Genomic DNA, 24708 nt, shown 5'->3' with positions numbered 1-24708 from the left:
GGCCCATGGGTTGAGCCGCTGCATTCGGCACCATGGAAGTTCCTATCGTGGAAGACAGCGTTTCTTGTGGCCTTCACCGCCGCACGACGAGTGGGAGAGATCCAGGCCCTCTCCAGCAAACCGCCCTACTTCACATTCCACGAGACGAGGGTGGTGCTGAGGACGCACCTTCATGCCCAAGGTGCCGTCGGACTTCCATCTCAACGAGCCCTTGGTGTTACCTGTTTTCTTCCCGTCGCCTTCGTCGCCGGCTGAGAGGACTTTGCACCCGCTGGATGTGGCTAGAGCGCTGAAGTTCTACGTGGCCCACACAAAGAGTTTTCGGAAGACATCACAGCTGTTTGTGAACTTTGGACCTGTGAATCAAGGGAAGGCCCTCTCGAAGGCTTCCATTTCCAGATGGCTCTCCGGCTGTATCTTGCAAACCGAAAGTTGCCCGGCCATCCGAGAGTCCATTCTACCAGAGCGATCGCTGCTACCACGGTGTTCCTGTCTGGTGTGCCCCTGCTCGACATCTGCAGGGCTGCTACGTGGAGGTCGACGCACACCTTACAAGATTTTACTGCGTCGACCGGGATTCCAGGGAGGAGTCCAGAGTCGGCCAGGCAGTGCTGCGCAACCTGTTCGCTTAAGGTGAGCCTGGTGAGGTAAGAGATGCTTAATGTTGAGTTGATGTATTGCTCCATGTTGAGCCTTGCCACCTCCCGTGGTTGTGCATGTGTGTGCTGCTATGTATTCGTGAGCATGTGAATCCATGCTGGAGAAGGAACAAGTTACTCACCTGTAACTGCTGTTCTCCAGCATGGGTCTGGCATGGATTCACATGCGAACCCTCCCTCCTACCCCTCTGCGGCTCTTCTCTTGGTCCTACTGCCACTTTACGTGCTACCAAATCTGAAGATGGCTGCCAGAGGAGGTGCTTAGGTAGAGGGCAGTCATTGGCTGGGGGCAGTATGACCCAGAGACCAGTGATTGGTTATTAGGAGAAAGACAGTTCAGAAACGAAACTGAAACTGTTTTTTTTTTTTCTTTACCGAGGATTCCCAGCCTTACGACAGGGAATATTCATGAGCATGTGAATCCATGCCAGACCCATGCTGGAGAACAACAGTTAAAGGTAAGTAACTTGTTTCGTCATGAAACTTTTTTGATTTAGCAAAGACAGTATTTTGTACTGTTAGAGAGTGATTACAATGCATTTGTAATTACGTGCAAGTGCACTAATAATGAGGGAGATCATTAAGTTGAAGATCAGCGCTATACTTCAATAATTGCACATCCCAATGAGGGAGCATTCACTTCATAGGTGAGTCAAGTTTACAAATTACTTGAACAACCTTTAATCCCCCTGTCTTCTCTTAGATCTGTTTGTTGAGTGGGACACAGTGCTTTTGTGAGCGAATGGTCCCGCCTCAGATCAAATGAGAAGCACTCTTGGGGATATATGTTAAGAACGTGCGTCTCGGATACTGTATACAGGATGGTTACTCTTTTTTTACTTTTCAATTATTTCTGCTTTTATCTTTAGGAGTGGAATTATATTGAGGCAGTGAACGATCAACACTCTAGCTTTAAATGAATGTACTCTACAGGTTAGTGAAGTGACCCTTTTTCATTTACTAGTTAGATTTGCTGCAAATTAACACTTACATGAGTTCAAATGAATTAAATCTTGATTTGGCCTAATTAAATGTATTCATTTCAGTCAAAATTTCAGCAAGAATATCTACGATATCCATACCTGAAGAAGGGCGTTACGCCCGAAAAGTGTAGTATAAGATTGGTGGAGTACCTTTTGAGTCTATACAGATAGTTATTCCCTGTCTATATATTGTGATATGATTAAGCCTGCAGTTGAAAACAAAATTGCTGTAGTACATTAAGGAAATCATGGAGCAAATGTTTCTGTTGAATAAATGTTGAAAAATGATCAGTTGTGAATTCTGATGTAATTGATGTTTATCAAAATGCAAATATAATTTGTCTTGTAATGTTTGAAATTTTGAGGTAAACAATGAATATGTAATTGTGTCAAAAAATCGTGTATTCTAATTTTGAAAATATATTCAGTTAAAATGTGAATTTCTTTAATATATTTGTCTTTGAATTGAGTTTACAACTTTTGGTTGTATTAGTTATGCCCCTGTTTGTATCTCAAGGATTTTTGAGTTACCATTTCTTCTTTCACTAGATCACATTTTCCCAGTAGCACAACATGTTCCAGGGGAACTCAATTCTCTGGCAGACGTAATAAGCAGGGGTACAATGCTAACCTCAGAGCACAAATGGCAACTAAACACAGACCTGCTAAAATAAGTCTTCTCAATCTGGGGGTTCCCAGAGATGGAACTTTTCGCAACCATGCAAAATGCGCAATGCCAAGATTACCTGTCCATGTTTCCTCAGAAAGGATCCAAGGGGAATTCACTTACGATGAACTGGTCAGGGAAATTTGCATACACTTTCACCCCGGACCTCCTCTGCTCAACAAAGTATTCCACAAGCTACACCGGGAACAAGTAACACTGATCATAATGGCTCCAATGTGGGCCCGCCAGATCTCACACCTACAAATGTTGTCCCTGTGTCCTCCCATGAATCTACCCTGCACGGACAACCTGTTGACCCAGGATCAGAGAACATCGCTGCACCCATGCCCTCAGATGCCTAGAATTTGGTCACCTTAACCGAAGGTGCATGGAAATACTTAGAGACATGCAAGCCTAACACAATGCACTGCTATTTTAACAAATGGAAACATTTTGTGTTCTGGTGCAGGACACGGTCTCTCGATCCAACCAACTGTTCACCTACTAATATAGACAACTACCTGCTCTACCTACTTGACTCCGGATTAGTCTTTAACTCACTCAAAGTACACCTGGCGGCTCTCTCCGCTTACACCATGTCGCAGAACAAGATTTTGTGGTGGGTGGTGCCCATAGTTAAGGCTTTCATGGCGGGCATAAAAAAATTGTACCGTCCCTTCTCTAATGCTTCTCCCGGCTGGGACTTCAATGTCGTACTCACAGGGCTCATGGGTACCACCTTCGAGCCTATGCACAAAGCCAGCCTTAAACACCTTACATACAGAATGGCCTTAATAGCCGTTAACTTCAATCAGAAGGGTTAGTGAACTACAAGCTCTCTGTACAAGACCCCTTTGTAGTTATACACAATGACATGGTGGTGCTACGCACACATCCTCGCTTCTCACGCAAATTCAAAGTACAGAGATTCCTGCATTTTTCCAAAACCCAACAAACGCAGCGCTGTCATGTTCTACCTTCAAAAGACAAAGCCGATCAGATGTTTCTTTTGATCTGTAGCCGCTGGAAGAGAAGCGTACCCCATCTCTAAACCAGCAGTTTCTAAATGGATTGTCAACTGAATGCAACTCTGTTACTCTCTTGCCGAGAACATTACCCTTTAAGACCAGAGCACACTTAACTCGAGGCACTAGGGCAACTTTAGCCTTCATAGCAAACGTGCCTCTAGATGCCATTTGCAAGGCCGCAACTTTGAGTTCAGTAAACGGCTTCACCCAACATTACTGTCTGGACACACATTCTAGGGGTGATGCACAGGTGGGGCAAGCAATGCTGAAACCTCTTTGCAGCGCTACCTTCTAATAACCCACCTCCTTCTACTAGTACTGCTTGCTAATCTATGCAAAACATGTGATTCTAAGCAGATCCACAAGCCTTAGAAGGGATACATTACTGACCGTAATCGTATTTCTGATGCTTGTATGTGCTTAGATTCAAATGCACCCGCTTTTCATCCTCTCTTGGAGTACAAGGTGCCTGGGGGAAAAAGGAAAAAAGCATAGATCTTTCACACCTCATGGTCTCTACTTAAACTTCACGCTTAAAATGTACACTCCCTCTTGTCAGAAATAAATAATCTGAGGGAACTCGACACACGTGGAATCATGGGTACCGGGTATGTCACACTAGGGATAGTATTGGTCATGCCGTGTCGACGTTCCTTTTCGAACTTTGAAAACTTCATGTGCAGTATTCCACAACTTCCACTAGATGTCGGCCTATGCAAAGCATGTGAATCTAAGCACATACAAGCATCAGAAATATGGTAACGGTGAGTAATATATAGGGCCTACTACCCTTGCATTAGTTAAGGTATTCTGAAAGTATACCTAACCTGGTTTTACTCCCCAAGAATAGATTAATGCAATTCTGAATGTGTTCTAGGTTTGACTCCCCTGAACTGCTTATTGTAATCTAAATAAGGCTATACTTTGGTTTGTATAACATTAGTATCGAGTTGGTTTTCATAATTGTGTTTTATATGAGATGTTATACTACTTACCCAAGATTTATCTTCGCCTAATTGTATTTAAATAAACCCTTTATTTTTACAATAAATAGTGTTTCAGTGTTTCTTTGGACCATATGTATGCTACAATTTCTTTGTACCTTCCTACAGCGCTCTCTCACTCTGTCTACGCTACCAAATGTTCAGGTGCTACAGCCTTCTACTAAGAGTGGAGTTTTGTACTGCATCAGATATGGTTTTATGGAGAGGAAGAAAGGTGACCGCAGTGGGCATGGAGGGCGAGGGAGCCTGTACCAGACGCCCATGGACAGAAAATGCAGTCCTCGCACTTGGAAGATAAGAAGGCCAGAAGTGCCACCTTCGGCTGGTGGGAGACAGTACTCTGACAAGAACCCAGCGCCAGTGCTGGCAAGATCCCTGCAATCCTCTCTCTTCTCTCTGATACCATCCGTGCCAACAACTTGGGGAGAGCAAGCATCCTTAAGTCTATGAAACGTCACCTGAAGCAGATCATTCTGGAATATGAAGTCCTGGACCTGGAGATGCCCTGCATTCGGAAGTTTGAGAGGCCTCCAACAGCCCATCTTCTCACACTCTGCACAGAATGTGCACCCGAGAAAGACTTCAGTCATCTCAATATAATGAAGGCAGTGGAACAAATCGTCCCAAAGGCATTTGAGAAAGAGAGTCTGCAAGCTCCAATTTGAAAATGTCAATGTTATCTTTGGTACAGCCGGCCACAAAAACAGGTGGCTAATAACAGTGTTGGATTTTAAAACACAGAACCTGTTCTTGCGGTCTGGCCTGATGATCAGCAGCGACTTCTTCCCATTGCGTCATCACGATTATGTCACCATGGAGGATTACAAGCTACACCTGCGGAAAGCGCTGGCAAGGAAAAAGATCTTGGACATGTTGAGAAGTTCAGCGGATGAGGACAGGTTGGACAGCTTGGTTTGAAGGGAGAAAAGTGTCACTATGTTGCCAATAGAGAAAATGGTTTAAAAAAAAAAGAATTAAAAAAAGATATGGTTTTATGAAGCCCTTAGTTGGACTTAAGAAACACTGTCCTAACACCCCCCAGGTTTGAATGTAGCCTGTGTGCTGATTGGCTTGGTTCCTGCATAAATGGCCTGGATCTGGAAGCTGAAGACAAGTCGAACACGAGCTGAATACGATGAGGAAGAATAGAAGACTCCTGTGTCTGATTCCAGCGACCTGAGATGCCTGCAGTGTAACCACTGCCAGTGCTGACCCCTCCTTTCATGCGACAGAAGAGTCCCAAAGAAGACAACTCAACTCTTGGACTGGTGGGATCAATCAGTCTTAAGAGAACCTGCATTTCTAGCCCTCTCATGAAAAGCTGTGGCCTTCTGGGGCTGCAAACCACCAATACCCTGGGACCTTGAGGCTGAGTGCTGTCTTCCTGTGAAGGAATCTTGCTGAAGCTTCAGTGGACCCCTGCTGGACCTCCTGAAGCAAGATTCCACTCCTTGAAGTCCCCTAATCAGAGTGCTGGACCAGGATATCAAGGAAAATCGATCAGACGATGACCTTTTCTTCATCTGGTACCTTGTAAAGGGTGCCAAATCCACATAGCCGCAAGAAGCACCCATGAATCCTCAGCTGGGAGCCTTTTCTCTCGACTGCTGCTGCAATTTTACATCCAGTGTCCTTCCTTTCGTAACCATGACCTGTGCTGCTGCATATTGAAGCTATCTGTCTTCAAGCTCTTTTTCACTGCTGAAGTACTGTGTGGCTTGAGGTGATATTTACCTAAACGTTTTTGTGTCGCTCCTGTGTGGCTAGGATGGTGATTCGTGTGGTTGGGAGTTCGCCCATGCTGTTCGCCTGGCTTAATGCTCAAACGCATATAGGGAGCATTCTACGAAGTCCCTGAACACTTCTACGGACTCTGAAGTCTGTTGCTTGTTAGCTCAGAAGTCCTCTGGAACTCTGACTCTCCTGCAGTTCTACCTTATCCTGACCTGCCTACAGCAGGCCACTGGACCACTAGTGCCCCCCTTCTGCCTCTGAGAACACTCATGCCCTCGATTAGGGGAGGATTGCTGAAGTATAAGGCCTCTGTGAAGAAAATATAAGCAGTGTTACTTGCTATGTGTTGGTTCTGTAACTGAATATCCGTGAAGTAGAATAAGTTACAAGTGTTACAAAATGATTACTTACATGTGAGTTGCTTACTGCCATTCTGAAAAGTATAACAAAGTTCTTGCTTACCTTTAAATTGTGGTCCACTATTCTAGAAAGTGATATGTTTGATAACTGTATATTCCTGAAACAGAATAAATTACATATGTTGCAAAGTGCTTACCTATAAGGTTGGTAGATTAATTGTATTATTCTTGAAACGCAATAATTTACGTAAATGGCCATGTACTTGCTTGCAATGTTAGTGGTGTAACTGAATTATTCCTGAAACGGAGTAAGTGTAATAGTTTACTACAAATAGTTTTTTTACTCACATTGAATTGCATACTGATGTTCTAAATGTGTTCAATACTTTGGTTTACTTACCAGAAATATGGTGTTGGTTTTTATATTGCGTTTATGATTTACCTTTCTAAAGAATTCTCTTTACATGTGTATATATTTAGTAAACCATTATTTGTACAATATATCAGTGTATAAGTGTTTCTTTGGACCATATGTATGCTACAAGGTCTTTGTATCTTCCTTCAGCCCTCTCTCCTGCCTAACATAAGACTGCCTGCTCTGTCATAGCTACATCTACTATGCATAGTGCAGCCTTATACGAATAGTTGGAGTTTCTGTATTGCCCATGGATAGTCGTATAAAGTCCTTTGGGTGGACTTGAGAAAAACTGTCCTAACACTCAGCCTCCAGTATTTTTCTGGTGCCAGAACCCTGCCTGAGGATGAGATCCCTTCAGTGGGCCCTCAGATCCCAATGGTCACAATTGTCGGGCTGGATAACTGACCTTCTTCAGGTCCTGAACAAGGTTGCACAGGATCTCCTGTGGTCAGCCTGCAAAGAGAATGTGACGGGAGAAACTTTTTGGCAACCATGGCTGGAGATAAAAGTTACGGACGCCCCCTCACAGGTTGGGGAGCACATGCAAATGATCTGACAATCAGTGGTGGTTGGTCTCCGTCGGAGCAGAGACTTGCACATAACTTTTTAGAGCTGAAAGCAATCAGACTGGTGTTGATGGTCTGTCTACCCTCTCTGCGGCGGAAGAATGTCCTGATAATGATGGACAGCATGCATTACCTCAACAAGGGAGGTAGTGTAGGGTCACTACTACTGTGCACAGAGTGAATGCAGCTTGGGCTTTGGACCTTTCAAGAAGAAATCTTTCTATCGGCTGTTCACCTAGCCGGAGAAGAGAACACAGCGGTGGACACTCTGATCAGGCAGAGCAGTCTCTCACAAATGGGAGTTGCCTCAGAAAGTCCTTTATTAAGAATCTACACACCTGCTACCCATTACCACTGTATGCACCCATTCATAGACTTCATAGACATTTAACCCCCATGTTAAAACCCACAATCAGCCATGGCATTCACCTGTTTTACTGCTACTTTCATGTTCCATTCTGGGTTTTTGGTTAAACCAGCTGATGCTTTCTGGTAGATGTAAGCTGTCCAAAACGTAAAGGGCTGGGGGAGGCATACTACATACATTTACTTGCAACAAGCTGGAGAGATCGTGATTGCCTTCACCTATTACAAGCTCCTGCCGGCTAGGCTACCAAGAGAGGGTGAGGCTTTAATTCCAATCCACTGCTGCAAGCTACTGAAGCCTGGAATGGGCTTAATTGGACACAGATGCCCCAGGCTGCAATCAGTTCTGTTGGTATGTGGGAAGGGGAGCTTCATAAGCTTACTCTGGGTTGGGATGTGGGAAGGGGGGCTTCATAAGCTTACTATGGGTTTTACCCAGTGTTCTATCAACTGCCTTTACCTGGAGTTACTGCTTCATACGGTTTTTGAACCTTCCATGGAACTCTTCATCAAACTTCATGCTGACCCTCTTGCACCTTCCATCATCTCTGACTGCCTTTCTGCCATCCAGGCCTGGTGTACTTCCAATGATCTCTGCCTCAATGCCAGCAAAACAGAGATGCTTCCCATTGGGACCTCTTCTCCCGACTTCTTCCCCTCACTCTGGCCTTCTTCCATGGGCTCTCCCCCCGACTCCCTCTTCTGAAACCATAAACCTCAGAGTCATCTTCGACTCCTCTCTCCTTCATCCCTCACACTCAGGACATTGCCAAGAAGTCCCACTTCTTCGTTCTCAAAGGAATCCTACCTTTTCTCATCTTCCCCCAAAAGCTCAATATTGCCCGTACCGTGATTCTCTCTAGGCTTGACTATTGCAATAGCCTCCTCCTTAATATACCTTCTACCCAACCCCTCCAGCTAATCCGGAATAGGGCAGCAAGACTTCTCCTTGGCCTCAAGCCCAGTGACTACATCTCTCCTGACCTAAAAAGTCTTCACTGGCTCTTGGTTGCTTCACGCAATAAATTAAAATCCCTCTGTATCCTCCACAAGGCTGTCTGGGGCGGGGGACCACAGTATCTGTAACTCGATTACTAAATATTCCCCCTCTAGACCTCTGCGCTTTTCTGGCACCAACTCTTTGTGTATAAAGCATTTAGCTAAACAGAGGGCAGGAGGTCGCTCGCTTTCATCAGCTGGCTCCCTTCTTTGGAACAGCCTCCCTCTTCGTCTTGAGCAGGACTTTCTTAAATTCCAGAAGCTCCTCAAGACTTTCCTCTTTACCTCCTCTTTCCCTCCCTCTCTCCTCCGCTAATCTCACAGTTGCTTGTTTGGTGTTCAGTGCCCTTATGCATCCTCAGGGCCCTAACCCCCCACAACGAATCGCACCCAGCTTCGGTCTATCCTCAGCACTTGCCACGGCTCACCCTCCATCGTGGAGGCTCGCACTTACCTTACATTGCACTTCACCTGTTGCTCTGCCATGAGCACCCCAGCACTTATCCCATGCCCCCTCCCTTCTGCACTTGCACGTTCTGAACACTCACCAGGCATAATAGGTTTGTGTCCCAACCACCCCCACGTATCCTCCCCAACCGCCCCTGAACTATATTTAAAAATGTCTTTTTCTTATGAATTTTAATTACTTCTCATCTGCTTGTCCCCCTCGCTGTGGGGGCTTTGAAACAGTATTCACTTCCTGTATAAGCGCCTAACTAAATTCTACCTGCTGTGCTGGTTTCCAGTTATCTTGTTTGTTAAAGGCAATCCTTTTTCTGAAAGTATTTGTGCTGCCTCTTTGCCGTTCCTCAAACCTTGTTTTGCTGTGAGCTCACAGGCTCACCTCGTTTCCGGCAAAGCTGTGCCTTGCCTATGTCGCTTTGCAATCTGTTTCATGCTGTACTTGCTAAGACCCTTGTCCATAGGTTTAAGTACCTGCTTTTTAGTTTACTTCGTTTTCTGAACCATATGTTTCCAGCAACGTCTTGTCTGGTACTAGTGCACAGAGTTTCTTGAACCATGTATTCCCTGATTTGGCAGTGACCATCTACTTTTCCTATGACTAAAGCTTTGTTTCATGATATTCCTAGAATGCTAGGTGTGGCAACCTTCCTTGCCTAAATTCCCAATACTTGTTCTGATTCCTGGTCCAAGATTTCCTCTACGCCAGCATTCATGTGTGCCTTCTAAGTAGTGCTTGCATAGCTTCCGCCTACAGCTTCGGTCTACAGTTTCGGCTCTTTACTTCTTTTCTTTGCCTATCCTGTACTTGGTTATTTCTATCAACTCTGCTTTTTCCGTCTTTATTACAAATTGGTCCACTGTTGTGTCGCAGCTCTGTATCCGTATACAGTGTGACCCCTTGGTTGGTCTCCATTAAGATCAGATAAGGGAAAGACTTTGGTTGCCTTAGTCTCAGTATATGGTCTCCCGCTTTACCCTTACACGCAGTTCAACCATCTCATCAGCACGTCTTACCCATGCCATGGCTGCATGATTGTTGTTAAGAGTAATCTGCAGGTACCGGATCCAAGGTCTTTCCCAAATCTTATGTAGACCCCTTATCATATTCCATTACACACTTTTTTCTGATCAATCCGTATTACCCAGTATATTTGCCTGCTTTCTTTTTCTCTCCGTGTCACTTTGCTTTCAGCCCATTCCTGCCCCTACAGTTCTTGTGACTACCGGTTTCCCCAAAGATCAGCCTGGTATGTACTCTGTTTCTGTTATATGCCAAGTGTTAGTCACCCCAAAACTGCAGTGTGTACTCCAACATCTAGCTATTGCCCTGTGCGCTCCTGACATCCTTTTAGAGATCTTTGTCCTTTGAGGAACCCATCAACTGGATCTGTTTGTGTCCAGTGTCAACAGGAAATGCGACCATGTGCCCACCCCCACCTCCCCAACAACCCGAACAACAACATGACTTGAGTGAGTTCAGTCCCACAATGTACAGCCTATTTCCTGCCACGCTTGGGCCCATGGTCGTCCTTCCCAGTCGGTCCAGCCAGCCGTGATGACCGCCTCCGGGGGCTTCTGGCCACAGTGCTCGTGGGAGTGCTGCTGGTGGATGGCACAGTGAGGTTTGGTGGTGGCACATGGCCCAGGAAGGCCTGCTAGGCAACCAGCATTGTCTCAGAAATGTTTGACATGATGTTGTTGCCCTACCTGACTCTCGTGTCAACACCATCTTTGTTGTAGCGAAACGCCCAATAGCTTATGACAAGCGACACACTGAGGTGGCAGTACTCTCACGCTGGATACGTGCCTCCTCCCGTTGGAGCCTTGCCTCCTGTAGATGTTGCTCCACAAGTTGCGTCAGGGTCTCCTGGTGCTGTTCAATGCGCTCTAGCCGGGCGGTGAGTTCCTGGATTGAAGGTGTGGGGGAAGCGCATCGGACTGTGCAGTCCAATGGGGCTGAATGTGCCCAGCTACTCGGGTGTGGTGTTGCCACCCTCATTGCCCTTCCCGGGCTCATCACTGGCATGATGTGCGTGCACACTTTCTATGCTGGCAGTCTCATTGTCGCTTGTCGGGGCACAGGCAGTTGTGGCTACACTGGAAGTGGTTGCCGGGGGCTGCAACGGTGCCGAATGCTGTTCTGCAGGCGCAGCCTGGGATGGTGGTGTCCATGGTGTCATGCACCGTAGCAGAGGCATGGCTGATGGAGGTGCTGGCAGTGGCTTGCTGGGGTTGTTGTCCGATGGCCTTGTGCAGTCCCCTTTGGTGTCAGCTGTTCTGCCCCATCACTGTCGGTTGAAGTACCTGTGGGGGATTGTAGGGCATTCCGTAAGTGGTGTGACAGGATGTGCATGGGCCAGTCACACGCAACACACTACTCATGCTTCATCCACTTGCAAGTACTCATTGATGGGTGCTGCACTCGGGGGGGGGGGGGGGGAAGGGTTAGGGTGTGGTGGTGTCACTGGGGCATGTGTTGTGTGCCTCTGTGGCCCTGGCTTGGGGGGGTGGTGCTGGGAGTGGTGGGGTCAATGGGGCATGTGTTGTGTGCCTCTGTGGCCCTGGCTGTGGGGTGGGGGATGGGTTGAGGGTGTGGTGGGATCAATGGGGGCATGTGTTGTGTGCCTCTGTGGACCTGGCTTGGGGGGAAGTGAGGGGGGGGGGCGGTTTGCATTGCTTGTCTTCCTTCATTCACACTGATGTCTTTGCACTCTGTGTACTTACCAGCCTCAGCAGGTGTGTCTACTCCGGCCTCAGCTTCTCCGACACCCTCAATCCCTTCAATGTCCATGATGCTGCTGCACCTCTCCTCCCATGTCTGCAGCTTCAGTCGGGAATGTGGTCCCCCTCCTATGGCACTGCAGTGCTGCCTGTGTGCTACCAGCAGGTTCCTGACCCGCAGCTGCAGATCATCCTACCGCTTGTGGCAGTCCTTCACTGTGTGCACTGTCAGGCCCACAGCTGTGCACTTCTGTGCAGCCGCAGCCCAGATCCCCTTTCTCCTCTGCTGCGCTGCTGGTCTGCACTGAACAGCACCGCTGCATTGTCCACAGTGTGCTCCACGAGCACGGTCAGTTCCGCCTTGCTGAAGCGGGGTTTGTGCTGCCGGTTGGCTGGGACCCTTAATGCGAACTCCAATGATGTTGGTTAGCAGTCGCTGGAGCTGTAGGCCTTGTGGTTCCAGAGGATTGCAGTGGATTGTGCTTTAAATAATGACTGCCGCCCTCTTTCCGGTTTTCGCGATCACAGTGTTACCAGTCACAGTATTTCCCTTTCGAGGGGTTGGGTCCTCCGCGTATTCCATATCTATGACAGGTAATCACCACAGCTGTGCTGCTTCGGAAAATTTTCGGCGTCCTGCGTCGATGACGTCGATACACTGTTCTCGAGGGCCTCCGTCGAGGCAACGTCACCGGATGTTATAAGTAGGACGCACAACGCCAATAGCCTCAGTTCTGTTTTTTCCGCAAACGTGTTCGCTTTGGAGAACTCGCCGCGCCTCGGTTCTTCTGAGTTACTGTTCTTTCGGTTCTTTGAACCTGTTAGTTTGTGAAGATTTCATGTCTTCGTCTTCTTCCACCCCACGGCCGGGTTTTAAGAAGTGTCGGGTCTGCGGGTCCAAGATGTCGTTGACGGACTCGCACGACGCCTGCCTCTGGTGCCTCGGTGAGGACCACGACACGGATGATTGTGTAGACTGCCAGTCGCTTACGTCGAAGGCCTTGCAGGAGCGTAAGAAGCAGCCTTCTGTTGGTAAGGTGGCCAAGCCTCGTAAGCTGAGGTTCTCTGGGCTTTCGACTGATGATTCGAGGGGAGACTCTCCGCATCGTCGTCGTCGGTCCGGGAGGTCTCGGTCCCGGAGTAGGTCCCGCCATTCCTCTGCCTCTTCGAGGCACTCACAGCAGCGCAGTCATCGGTCACCTTCCCGGTCCTCGTCTGAGGACGCAGCCCGTCGGCGGGTTGCTTGTCCCACCAAGCATTCGACTCCTGAGGAATGGGCTTCGTTCCGTAAGGAGATGCTGGCGATTTTTGAATTACAGGGCTCCGGTCCGTCCGTGCTTCTGAGGAGCCGGCCGTGACCGTACTAGAGACACCACTCAAACGCCTTTGGGCTCGGGTGGTCGGCACGATTCGTGGGAGAGGTCCCCCTCGGACAAGGGGAATCATTCTAGTCATGCCCGTTCCAGGTCCCGGTCCTCGACGCGCTCGAGACCGTCGCAGCCTGTGAAGTTTTGGAAGAAGACATTGACGCCTTTGGCGCCAAGGCTGTCGAAGGACACGCTCGGGGCTCCATCGACGCCCTCAACGCCTTTCGAGGCTGTTTTGTCGGAGGTACCCCGTGGCACGTTGGAACCCCCTAGAAAGGCTCTGGCCAAGGCTAAGAATGTCTTTGTCCCTTATTCTGTGCCCACATTCCAGCCTCTGGATTATATTTTTGAGGTGGAGGAGGGTTCTGAGGAATGGTTGGTTCCTGATACGGTACCAGACGAGCTTTTCTCTGGCCATAGCCAGATGGAAGACCTGCGTCAGTCGTTGCACAACGCCAGTGGTCTCGACACCTCTCCGGAGGTGGAGTTCTGTAGGCCTGAGCCTGGCACCCATGCCGAGTCCTCGTACCGGCGCCTTATGGCCAAGTCACGGAATACTTGGGATGGTCTGCGCGACCAGTGGATTTTCTGCATGATGACCTGATGGATATCCTCGACCAAGGTCCACCAACTGACCCGGTACTGCCATTCCATATTGCCTTGCACAGAAGGGTGGCAGCGGCTTGGACTGCTCCGGAGAGTCTCCCGGCAGTGAGCAAGTCATTGCCGCGAAAATACCGTCCAACCAGTAGTGACCCCTGTTACTTGACCACGCACCCCACTCCGGAGAGTTTGGTGGTGCAGGCGGCTACGGCCCCAGCGAAGCAGGAGTCGTATCCTACCATCCCTCCTGATAGGGACGACAAGCGTTTTGATGGCTGGGTGAAGAAAGTGTTTTCTTCAGGGGGTATGGCTTTACAGGCAGCCAACTCCGTGTGTGCCTTGTCGCGTTTCACACACACTCTGTGGAACTGTATTTCGTTAGCCGCTGATCATACTACCGAAGGGGAGGAATGGGATGGTTTCCTTGCTATGGTGCAGGATGGCAAGGATGCCATGTGTGAGTCCGTTCAGTCGGGTCTGGATATGGTGGATTGTGTCAGCCGGTCCATGGCGGCGAGCACTGTAATACGCAGGTTTGCGTGGTTGCGGAAGTCGGGGTTTGCTCCTGATGTGCAAGCCCGGCTCCTCAACATGCCCTTTGATGGTGAACATCTTTTTGGCAGCAAGGCTGACGAGAGCCTTGAGAGGTTGCAGACCTCAAAAGCTGCAGCGAAGCTGTTGAGCGCTGCAGTTCGCCAACCTCTGCCTTTTCGTCCTAGGGGACAGCAATGGAGGGGAGGTTCCTTTCGATATTACTCGTCCTTTAGTAGATCGAGAGGAGCTGCTTGTCAAAGGGGCCACCGTAGGAGTGCCAGAGGTGGAAATCGAGGTACTCGAGGTGCCAAGGCCGCTCGGGTAGTTGCCTCTTTACCCTCAGGCAATGCCTCAGCCGCTTCAGCTCAGTCATGAGGCCATGTCCCATGGTTCGCCGATTGGGGGAAGGCTGGCGCAACATGTTGTAGAATGGCGTGCCATTACCTCGGATGTGTGGGTCCTGGAGATCATAGTCCACGGCTACTGTCTTCCTTTCCGCCAGAGGCCTCACGACAATCCACCAGGGAATCTCTTTGAAGTTACCTCCACACGACTATACTAGTGCTGTGTTGTATTATCGAGTTGCCAAGTATTGCATCATATTGGTCAACCTATTAGGATACTGTCCTAGTTGCCCACAACATTTTTTACACAGCACTATGCTTTAAAGGAACCTAAAAATAGGGTCTGCTTGCAAGCAGACCCTATTTTTAGGTTCCTTTAAAGCATAGTGACCTTTAAAGCATAGTGACCAATATGATGCAATACTTGGCAACTCGATAATACAACACAGCACTAGTATAGTCGTGTGGAGTGAACACACTATGATCATCTTGCAAATGTACTGCTTTTATGAACTGTTGGTACATTTCTAAAAAAAGTCACCTTTGAAATGCTGCACTGTATGGACTAAACAGGCTGAATTGAGTGACTACCTGTCACCACTGGACATGTCTTGCTATTTAAAATATGTACTTAATATTTGAAATACATGTACTCTTGTTCTAGACAACTTACCAAGTGGGTGACTAGGTTTATTCTATTTTTGTCTCATGCTTAACAAATTCTGTTCATGTTTAATTTATTTTTGGTATTTACATTGAGTCACCAATGTTTGAAACTTGCAACCTAATTAATAAAGGTCTCTGAAACTGTTTTCTCTCCAGGACTTGGATTCGTACTTTCCTCCAATAGTACATACTTACATAGATGTATTAAAACTTTAATATGGAGATGTGTTCAAACTGTCACTACAATAATTCAATGTAGTACTAATGTTCGAGGACAGGACAACCCCCCTGTACAAAAAAAAAAAAAAACACTGTGGAGCTATGCCTTAACCAGATGTCCCCTCATATATGAAAGCAGGGTTTGCAAAGCAAGCACTACAGAAAATTCCCTAAAGGCGATTTATGAACGCCTATTTGTGTTGACTATATTTATCAAAAAACTGCCCGACCTACATTGATTCCTACAAGAAACAATATTTCTACCACAAAATGTTATATAAAGTACAATTTCATAGGTTTGTCCCACCCAGGGGCTTGCCGACCTTACCAATACCCTGGCGCACCAAGTCGTTCCGATATCTCGGAATTGATATATACCATACGGCAAGAGAAGAACATAAACATAACACGGAAAAGGCAGTAGAAGGCATCAAAAATAGCATGGTATTTTGGTCCAGACTACCCTTGGCCATGATGGGGAGAGCTGCTCTGCTTAAGATGGTGGTTTTGCCCAAACTGTTACATTTCTTTGTAAATATCCCACATGTGATCCCTAGGCGCTTTTTTGCTAGTCTCCACAGTTTGTGTAGGGGCTTTATTTGGCATAACTCCAGGAACAGGGTGGCTCCCTGGAAATTACAGAATTCATGCGACAGGGGAGGAATTAACCTGCTGAATTTTGAGCTATATTATTTGGCAGGACAGCTGCAGTATGTGGTGAGGTGGCTGTCTGAGGAGGAGACGGCTGAAACCAGGCTGTTGTGCATGGAACCGGCTCCTTTCTTCCTCAGAGAAGTAGTATGGCTGTCCAAGCCAAGGGTTCTAAGGATGGCGAGGCTGTTGGTGCTTGGCTGGGAGATGTGGCACAGGGCATGGGAGTTGGTGGGATACCCGGCTCCGTTTTCTATGCAGCTGCCACTGGCGGCACTATGTAAAGAGGACACTCAATTGATACACGGGGTCCGAAAGTACTGGGAACCGATGGGCCTGGCCACCCTGGGAGACATGGCAAGAAGAGGAGGTACTTGAATTCCAGAAACTGATAGAAGATACTGGGGTGCATAAGGGGCAGTATATAACCTACTCCAGAATGGTTAAGTGAGTGCGAGATAAGTGGCCGGCGGTAGTATTATCTGAACAACCGGATGCCTCCATGGAGACGATATATGACATTTCGGAGGGTGGGCATGAGATATCCCAGATATATGAGCTGCTGGGATCTAAGGTGGGGAGGGAATTGCTCCAATTGAGACTACTCTGGGAAGAAGAGGTGGGGGAGCCCATGTCGGATGGGCTCTGGGAGAGGGCCCAAAGATATCATAAAAAGGTGTCCTGGAACGCAAGGCTCCAGCAGATCCAATTATATGTCACACAGAGGGCATATCTCACCCCCAGGAAGATCGCCAGGTTTGGTGGTCAGACGACTCAGAGATGCCCCAGGTGTGGGGAAGATGAAGCCGGGATGTTACATATGTTCTGGGCCTGTCTGGAGGTGGGAATATTTTGGTCAGAACTGAAAACACCCTTGGCCGGAGAAAGGCATCACGCTGGAGGTGGAATCGGCCTGGGCATGCATGCTGGGCGGTTTCCCTAGGCCACGCAATTTAAGGCACATTAGCAAAATGAAAGACCTGGCATACATCCTTGCCAAACGGAGGATTGCGATGTGCTGGAAGGCTGCTCAAGGATGGAGTTGTGGTGGGCGGACTGCATGAAATGGGCAGAGGCAGAAACGGCTGCTTGGTTTGATGCGGTCTGTAGGGGAGGGGAGGATGAGGTAGGACCCCTAATAGAATGGAGGCAGTTGGTGGCGACTATGGCGGGCTCCCCCCTGCCCGATCGCAGTGATGATGATACAGATAATATGATAACGATAGGCCTGCCAGTTGAAGCGCAGGCTGATGACATAGGCACATTGGCTCAAGTTAAGGGGGTGGGTGTGAGCGGGACCAAGGAATGCAATTTGTAAACGTTTTGCTGTCGATTTTGACTTAATTGGTTGCAATGTTTGGTGTGTTGATGAAAAATAAAATAAATTGTTTTTAAAAAAAGTACAATTTCATAGTCAAAATATAAATTCAACTTTTATGAAATACTACCTATTTGTAAATATCAATGTATGTGATGCAGTTTGATCAATTTAGTTAATAAAATAAGCACATATAGTTTGCCTGTAGGTAATTTACTGCAGAGACCTATGTGCAGCTATGGATGAGCAAATGCTGTGACCCAGTGCATGCATATTATTGAGAATGTTTGCTTTGAACCATGCTGCAAACGGTAGTTTCTAGAAGTGGAATGTCATGGTCGAAGATAAGCCCACCACTGTCTAACAAAGAGATGATAAAACCAGAGAATGTGTTTTCCAAAAGTAAAAATCTGGATACCAATTTTGTTTAAATAATAATTCATATGTTTGTTAAAACTATTATCCTTTTTTACTGGCTCATTTTATTGTTTCTAGATGTACATTTTCCAAATCATAAAGGCAGTTACTCATGTTTGAATACCTCCTGGGACATGCAGTAGACATTTCCCTGCCTTGCGTCTCAAAAAGGAGAACTGTTTTAATTTTAAGATCCATTTGATTTGATCGCTCACATATATTTGTTACCTGTTGCAGACCGCGGAGAGCTGTTTGTGTGGGGAAAGAACCTCCGTGGATGCCTGGGAATTGGAACAAGCCATGACCAATATTTTCCTTGGAGGGTAAGGAAATTCATTCACTGGAGTTTTCCGTGGTAACATGTAGTTTAGCACTGCACTATGTAGGCAAGAGTATAGTAATTGCACTGGCTCCCAGTAATAGAATAGGTAACATCTTTTTGTATTCAACATATGAATCCCATCCATCTACCAAGTACTTGTTGCCTAAGATCCCAGACAGTTTTAAACTGCAAGGCAGTTATGGCTGCATAAATCCCCTTTCACCCTTTTCATCAACTAGCTTGTGTATGTCCCCTCTTGACATTAAAGGGTTGGCAGGGTAGCATGATAAAGGCACTACAGGAATACTCTCATCCGTTCAGTCTCACATGCTTTGGTGCTTAACCAAGGTTCTCCTATCCACATGTGGGAAAACCAACCCAGGTATATGTATATTCGTATACCTAACATGCTCTTTACTTTAAGGGAGTTTATTGATTACTTTCCAGTTTTCTTGCTCGGAATAGTATCAAAACCTGGGTAGTTTAAAGAAGAGTGGAGCAGTTTATCTAATGTTTACACCAGTCTCACTTGATGTACACTCTGTAGCATCGTCTCCTATTGAGCTCTTTTCCCTTTTGTGTTTGCCGTGGTACAGGATGCACCTGGTATTTGACATTTAGTGATGGTGGTGAGGTTGATCTTCCCACTCTTCCTTTCCGGAACATTGAAGATTCATCAGAACTTAAGTCTGTCAGCCAGCCTTGCACTTGGAGTGTGGAGTCTGACTCACCTTGAATAAGGCCACCCAGCAATGCACAGGATATGGGAGTTCTATTGGGCTATGATACATTGTCCCACTCTTTCCTGAGGAACAAAACTACCTGTGCGCAAACAACCGCCACGCAATACTTAATAGTAAACATATCGAACCTCACACTCACTGATTTTGAAAAGGAGACTGACGTTGGGGTTATCATTCGTACCTACTTATGACTCGTCTTTATTACAAGAACAAATGGATTTCTACAGATTTCTGGGAAGAATGAGGATGAAAATATTTGTTTGCAACTACTGAATTACGTTCCAATGCAGAGGAGGATAACCTAGAATGTTAATAATGTAAGCCTAAAAGGTGCTTCCATTAATCTGTTACCAATAAAGCAATGGAGGTCTTAGAAGAATCAGTTCTTACGCCAGACGTAACCTAAGCCTCAATCAAAAATAATGTGTTGAAACATTTAACAACTAACAAAGATATAACATTTAAACCAGCTGACAAAGGGGGTACCCTAGTGATTCTTAACACCTGTGACTACATTAGCGAATGTGAGTAGCAACTCTCTGATGAAAATACATGATCCAAGACGTGGAACCCTTGCTCACTGTTCTTAGAGGCACAGCTCCACCTCACTGACGAGGCCTAACCAGAACGAAACACGTGTCTCGGGTTGCTGTTGGTACTCGTTCAGAGGAGAATTGCCTGGCATTTCGGTGCTGGACTGCCCTTGGTCAGGACAAAGACTGATATGTTGTGGACATTTCTCTTCTGTGAAAGGATGGTGAGCTAAAGACTCTGGTTGAGACTCTAACCCGGGATATAGGCCGGTTAAGAGAAACTTCCAGGACCACCCCCCCCCCCCTTGTTTGTGCAGATTTTACAAAATGACAATATTACAGCAGACCTATTTCCAACACCTCCTAATTTTGCCTAAACTAATAAAGCGCCATTAAGGAATAAGCTGGTACATGCAGAATGTCATGCATGCCAACATTGTCATAACCTTTAAACATCCATAAAGGACCCACCATTAAACATCCATATTCAGGTAAAGGGATCAAAATTAAATCATGTTGCACGTATGATTCCATGAATGTTGTTCATGGGTTGAAATATCCCTGTGGGATGTACTATGTTGGACTCCCCACATGCAAAGCGAAGCAGAGGTGGACCGAGCATAAGTCGCAAATAAGAACACAAAATCAACGGTTCCCAATAGCGGTACATTTTATGGCCAAGAAGCACATTATTGCAATTTATCATCTTGGAGCAAGTCCAGACTGGAAAGAGATGTAGCGACTGTGATGCTGGAAATGCATTGGAGAGACAGGGCTTCCATTTCCTTGTCCTGTACTCCCTTATGTGTGTTCCGTGTTGTTTTCTGCACAGGAGTCCAGTTGGGAGTCCTGGCAGTGCAGTTCCTCCTCTTTTTGATTGTGGTAAACAGAGGCCCTTTGGATATCCTTATGGCACCCATGGGTGGGGGTACAAACCTGTACCCCTAGTGTATGTTTTTGGGCACCTGTGTGTGGCCCACAGAACAGGGTTTGGGCTGGTGGCAGCTCCTTTATAAAGTTGACAGCTGCTCTGAGTATCCTCTATTTTGGGATACCCAAGCCCTGCCATATGAATCAGTGGATTCCTGATACAAGGCAAGATGGTCCCTGTGGCCTCTTGGTTTCTATTGCCTGTTACCTTGTTTTCCCAAACTCCTGGGAAGCCCCGACTTTGTCCCTTCCCCTGAATGGCTGTTGGTTGGATGAAACGTATATGGTATTGTGGGGAAGTCCAGGCCAGACTGGCTGAAGCCTTCCTAGTGACTGTATGTTGTGGGTACACCCTTGGGGTGGGAGCTGTGTAAATAGAGCGTGTGACCGATATGCATTGTATGTTATGGGTGTCTGGTTTCTGTGTGTGTGACACAAAGGAGGAGAAAGCCCTGCCTGCAACTGACATGAATGCAGTGTGGTGTGCTGAAAGGCTGGGTGCTTGCCTCAATCCACATTACTTGTTATGGGTGTCTGGGTGGAAGTGAATAGCATGAATGCCTGCCTGCCTGCCCTTCTGTCTGATTGGCTGACTGAGCTTGGCTCAGCCGAATGACTGAGGGACAGATATGTATATCTGGGGACTTCTCACTTCCCAATTTGTTCAGAACCTGAAGTTGAAACTTGAACCTGCTTATCCTTGAAGTCCAGCTGAAAGAATTATTGCTGCTGCTTTCCTTCGACCAAATCTAAAAGCTGTTGTCTGTCGAGGACTGATCCGCAAGAGGACCTGGCCAGGCGACCTCTCCCCAAGCTCTGAGGGAACATCGTGCAGAAGCTGATCTTCATTGAGGTACCCTGGAAGCCAGTCCCGAAAGGCTGTCGACCGGAGAAAGTGTTTACCATGAATCTTGAAGTAAAGCACCCAGACATCGAGGCCGTCGAAGTCCATTGCCATCGACCTGGGTTCGGAGGATTTATGTAACCGCTGGAAGCCAGTCGAGTCGTGTTGCCCAAAAGCGGGGACAGCTTGACGCTGTTCTGCTCGACGACAGTAGCCACACTGCTCCACCTTACCTAAGAACTTTGAACAAAGGGTTCCCTTGCCATCACCGTCGACCGCTTTGTCCCGCCAGAGAAAGTCTAGGTCGTCGACGACCGAGGAAAGTCCACCGGTGAGTTTCCTGCTACCCAAAGCCAACAAAGACGCTGACGGAGTGAAGTTTGGAAGTTCAGCCCGTGGTTGAGTCTTGATCGCCAAAGCTATCTCGACGCTTGCTGCTGGGCCTACGTTCATCACTGAGTCTTCTTTGCAGCACCAAACTCTTTGCATCGAGTTGGACCGCACGCCTCATCTTCACAGGACTTCACGATTGATCGTCGAAGAGCACCGAGAAGGTCGAAGCTGCAGTCTTAACGCAAGTGTTCACCTTTCTTCAAGGATTCTCGACTCCGTGTGGCTCCTGCCGTTAAAGAAACTCCTCTAACTCGGGTACATTGGGGTAGTTAAACATTTTAACCAGGAAACAAGACTCTTTAATGGACTGGGCTTGTGAATACTCTTTATTGCAGGTTGCCCAGGTGGGTGGATCCTCACTCAGAGCTGCATAATAGGTAGCTGGAGACCGCATTCTGCCATTGTTTAACCTAACTTGCCTTCCTTCCTATGATCTATGCTGATACACATTGCTGTAGGATTTGTATGCCATTATAACTGTCAGCAGTTGATGCATTTTAAAGGAGTCAATAGCTAAGTGTGGTACCACATAGACATTGTACATATTTGCCATATTAGAATTGCCAGAGTACAAAGTGTGTTTATTTAAAAATATGTTCAAGATTCATACATCAATTAATAAAGAACTGTGTTGGCACATAACATAGTTTGTGGACATTCCTTTGTGGGGGATTGAGGACTACCCTGTACTTAAGAACCAGCCCGCATCACCTCCTAAGAGCTTAAGCCTTGGTTGCTCGTCCATTGCTACCACAATAGAGAACCTTAGCTGGGGTGCTCTGTGCTTCTACTCTGCCGTATAGAGGGAAGGAGTACCGATAACTCCCCCCGTCTTTACAGCGACACAGTGAAGCGGCTACATCAATGGGAGAGCTGGTGGATCGAGACTCTGGCCTTGTTACATCCAAGAGGAATGAATGTTGAATTTGACTTCAATTGTTAAGGATGGTCTGATTTGACTGTGGAGAAGGCATGATTCTTGGAGGTACCCCTTTATGGATATTTTCACTGGGTGTTTAATTGGGAGACTTTTCTTATAGTGGCACTAGATTTTCATTATTCATTTACTTTACTTTCTACTCTGATGTGCATCTACTTACTTGTGAGTTTAGATTAGGTATGACAGCAAGCACCATTATGGTGATATATCTCTTGACAAAAGTTAATTCGAAGGGCATGCCAAGATAATATGTAGTTAGTCATAAGAATGCAAGAAATATTGTCATATTGAGTTATATAACAATGCGAGTATGCCTGGATAGCATTTATGAGAACCTGTAATTTAATACAGGGGTTTTTACTGTCTTTTCAGTATTCGCATCGGTAGTTCATTCTGTTGTCTAATTTACTTTACCATTACCTATTCTGTTTGGTCCTTATACTGTGGAGGATTAGGTAGTAAAATAATTTTTTGCCGGTGGTGAATGAAGAAGCGACTTTCTAGTTATGTCTCTTAGCTCTATATCAATGTCTCATGGGGACAACTACACCGTTACGGTGCGTATACGTCTTAAATTAGTCAAATCTGGCTGTACACTATTAGCAGTATTCTGCTTGGCTCTGTCCACATTGGCACAGCAGCCCGCAGGTGCGTCGGCTGCCTGGTAGCAATTTTACTAGGTGCTCCCGGGCCCCCGAGCCCCCACATCTCTTTTTTAGTGGATTATAGAGTATGACATTGACAGTTTCCTTTTCCAAGATGGCACGCAGTGCTGCGTTCCGACCTTCTGTCGGCGGCACATGTGCAAAGTGTCTCCACAGTACAAGGGAGGAGCTTCTCCACTTCTGGGGCTTGTTGGGCAGTCCCAGAGAGCAAGAACATAAGACGCGGATAACCATCTAGCAACACCCTTTAGTTAAAGCTTAATAATTGTTGACAAGTAGAGGCCGGAGCCATTTGGAGCTTCCATGCATTGTCAAATAGGATCAGTTTATTTAGTATTTCTGTATTGCTTACAGGATTTCTGCTTGAGAACTAGCTGAGGGTGCAGAAGAGCAATTGACTTCGCATACGTTCAGGTAATGGTGAGCACGGTGAAATTGCGGCGCGTTATCTCAATAGGAGATTTCCCCTTTTTTTCTCTTTAGCATACTTTGAAGATTGCAGGAATATGACATTCTAGCTTGACTTTACTCTCTGGTAGCAGTTTATAGAAATCCTCGAGGCATTTGATTTGCACAACACTGCATCGGAGATGTGGGGCAGGTTCTGAATTCAGTTTATTTATCGTGTCGGATGACTTTTTTTTTCCTTTTGTTTCCATTTTGCTATAGAGGCTCTCTCCTTCCCATGCATGTATTTGCATATGTTAATTTTGATATTGTTTGAAAAACTTGGCTATAAGGATCCCAGGAAATGGTTTCTGATGTAAGATTAGAGGATGTTTTGATTCAACCTTTTTGTTTGTGGAGTTTTCATATGCTTTGAGATATATATATCATAATAATTGTGACTTTCTTCATTAATGTTACAGATATGAGGGGTTTTCCCTAATGATGGGACCAGATGTCCCGAAACGCGTAGAATTTGTGTCACCATAACTCTCATTTATGAACTTGAATTATTTTGTGAAATACTTTGAATCTTGAGCTAGGTTATTCGTGAATATTTTCAAATTCACAAGACTCGATGTCTATGTCCTAGGGGGCGTTGCAACAGAAGGTGAACTGACAGGAATAACAATTTCTGTATTTTTGTTTTTGTGACTTTTTGGATTATGAATTTGATTGATTTGTTATGACCAATTGTGTTTAAAACAGGAGACAATGAATATGTAAAGGAATTTACATAAAATGTCATTATTTTTTCAAAACATTGTGTGCACAATTTTGGTGTATTAGGACCAATGGTTCAC

General features: G+C 46.4%; 1 protein-coding gene across 1 annotated transcript in view; it reads left to right on the top strand.

Annotated features, from left to right (window-relative positions):
• RCC1L (RCC1 like) overlaps window positions 1-24708 on the top strand; it is a 338336-nt gene that overhangs the window by 312029 nt on the left and 1599 nt on the right. The window contains exon 10 of the mRNA XM_069614751.1: window positions 18326-18411. Within this exon, the coding sequence (XP_069470852.1) occupies window positions 18326-18411 (86 nt within the window). The remainder of the gene's footprint in view (window positions 1-18325; window positions 18412-24708) is intronic.

This window comes from Ambystoma mexicanum, chromosome 9, assembly GCF_040938575.1.
Source record: "Ambystoma mexicanum isolate Mex_15411 chromosome 9, UKY_AmexF1_1, whole genome shotgun sequence".
Taxonomy (NCBI): Eukaryota; Metazoa; Chordata; class Amphibia; order Caudata; family Ambystomatidae; genus Ambystoma; species Ambystoma mexicanum.
The sequence above is the reverse complement of the archived record's forward strand: the minus strand, read 5'-3'. Positions and strand labels throughout refer to the sequence as shown.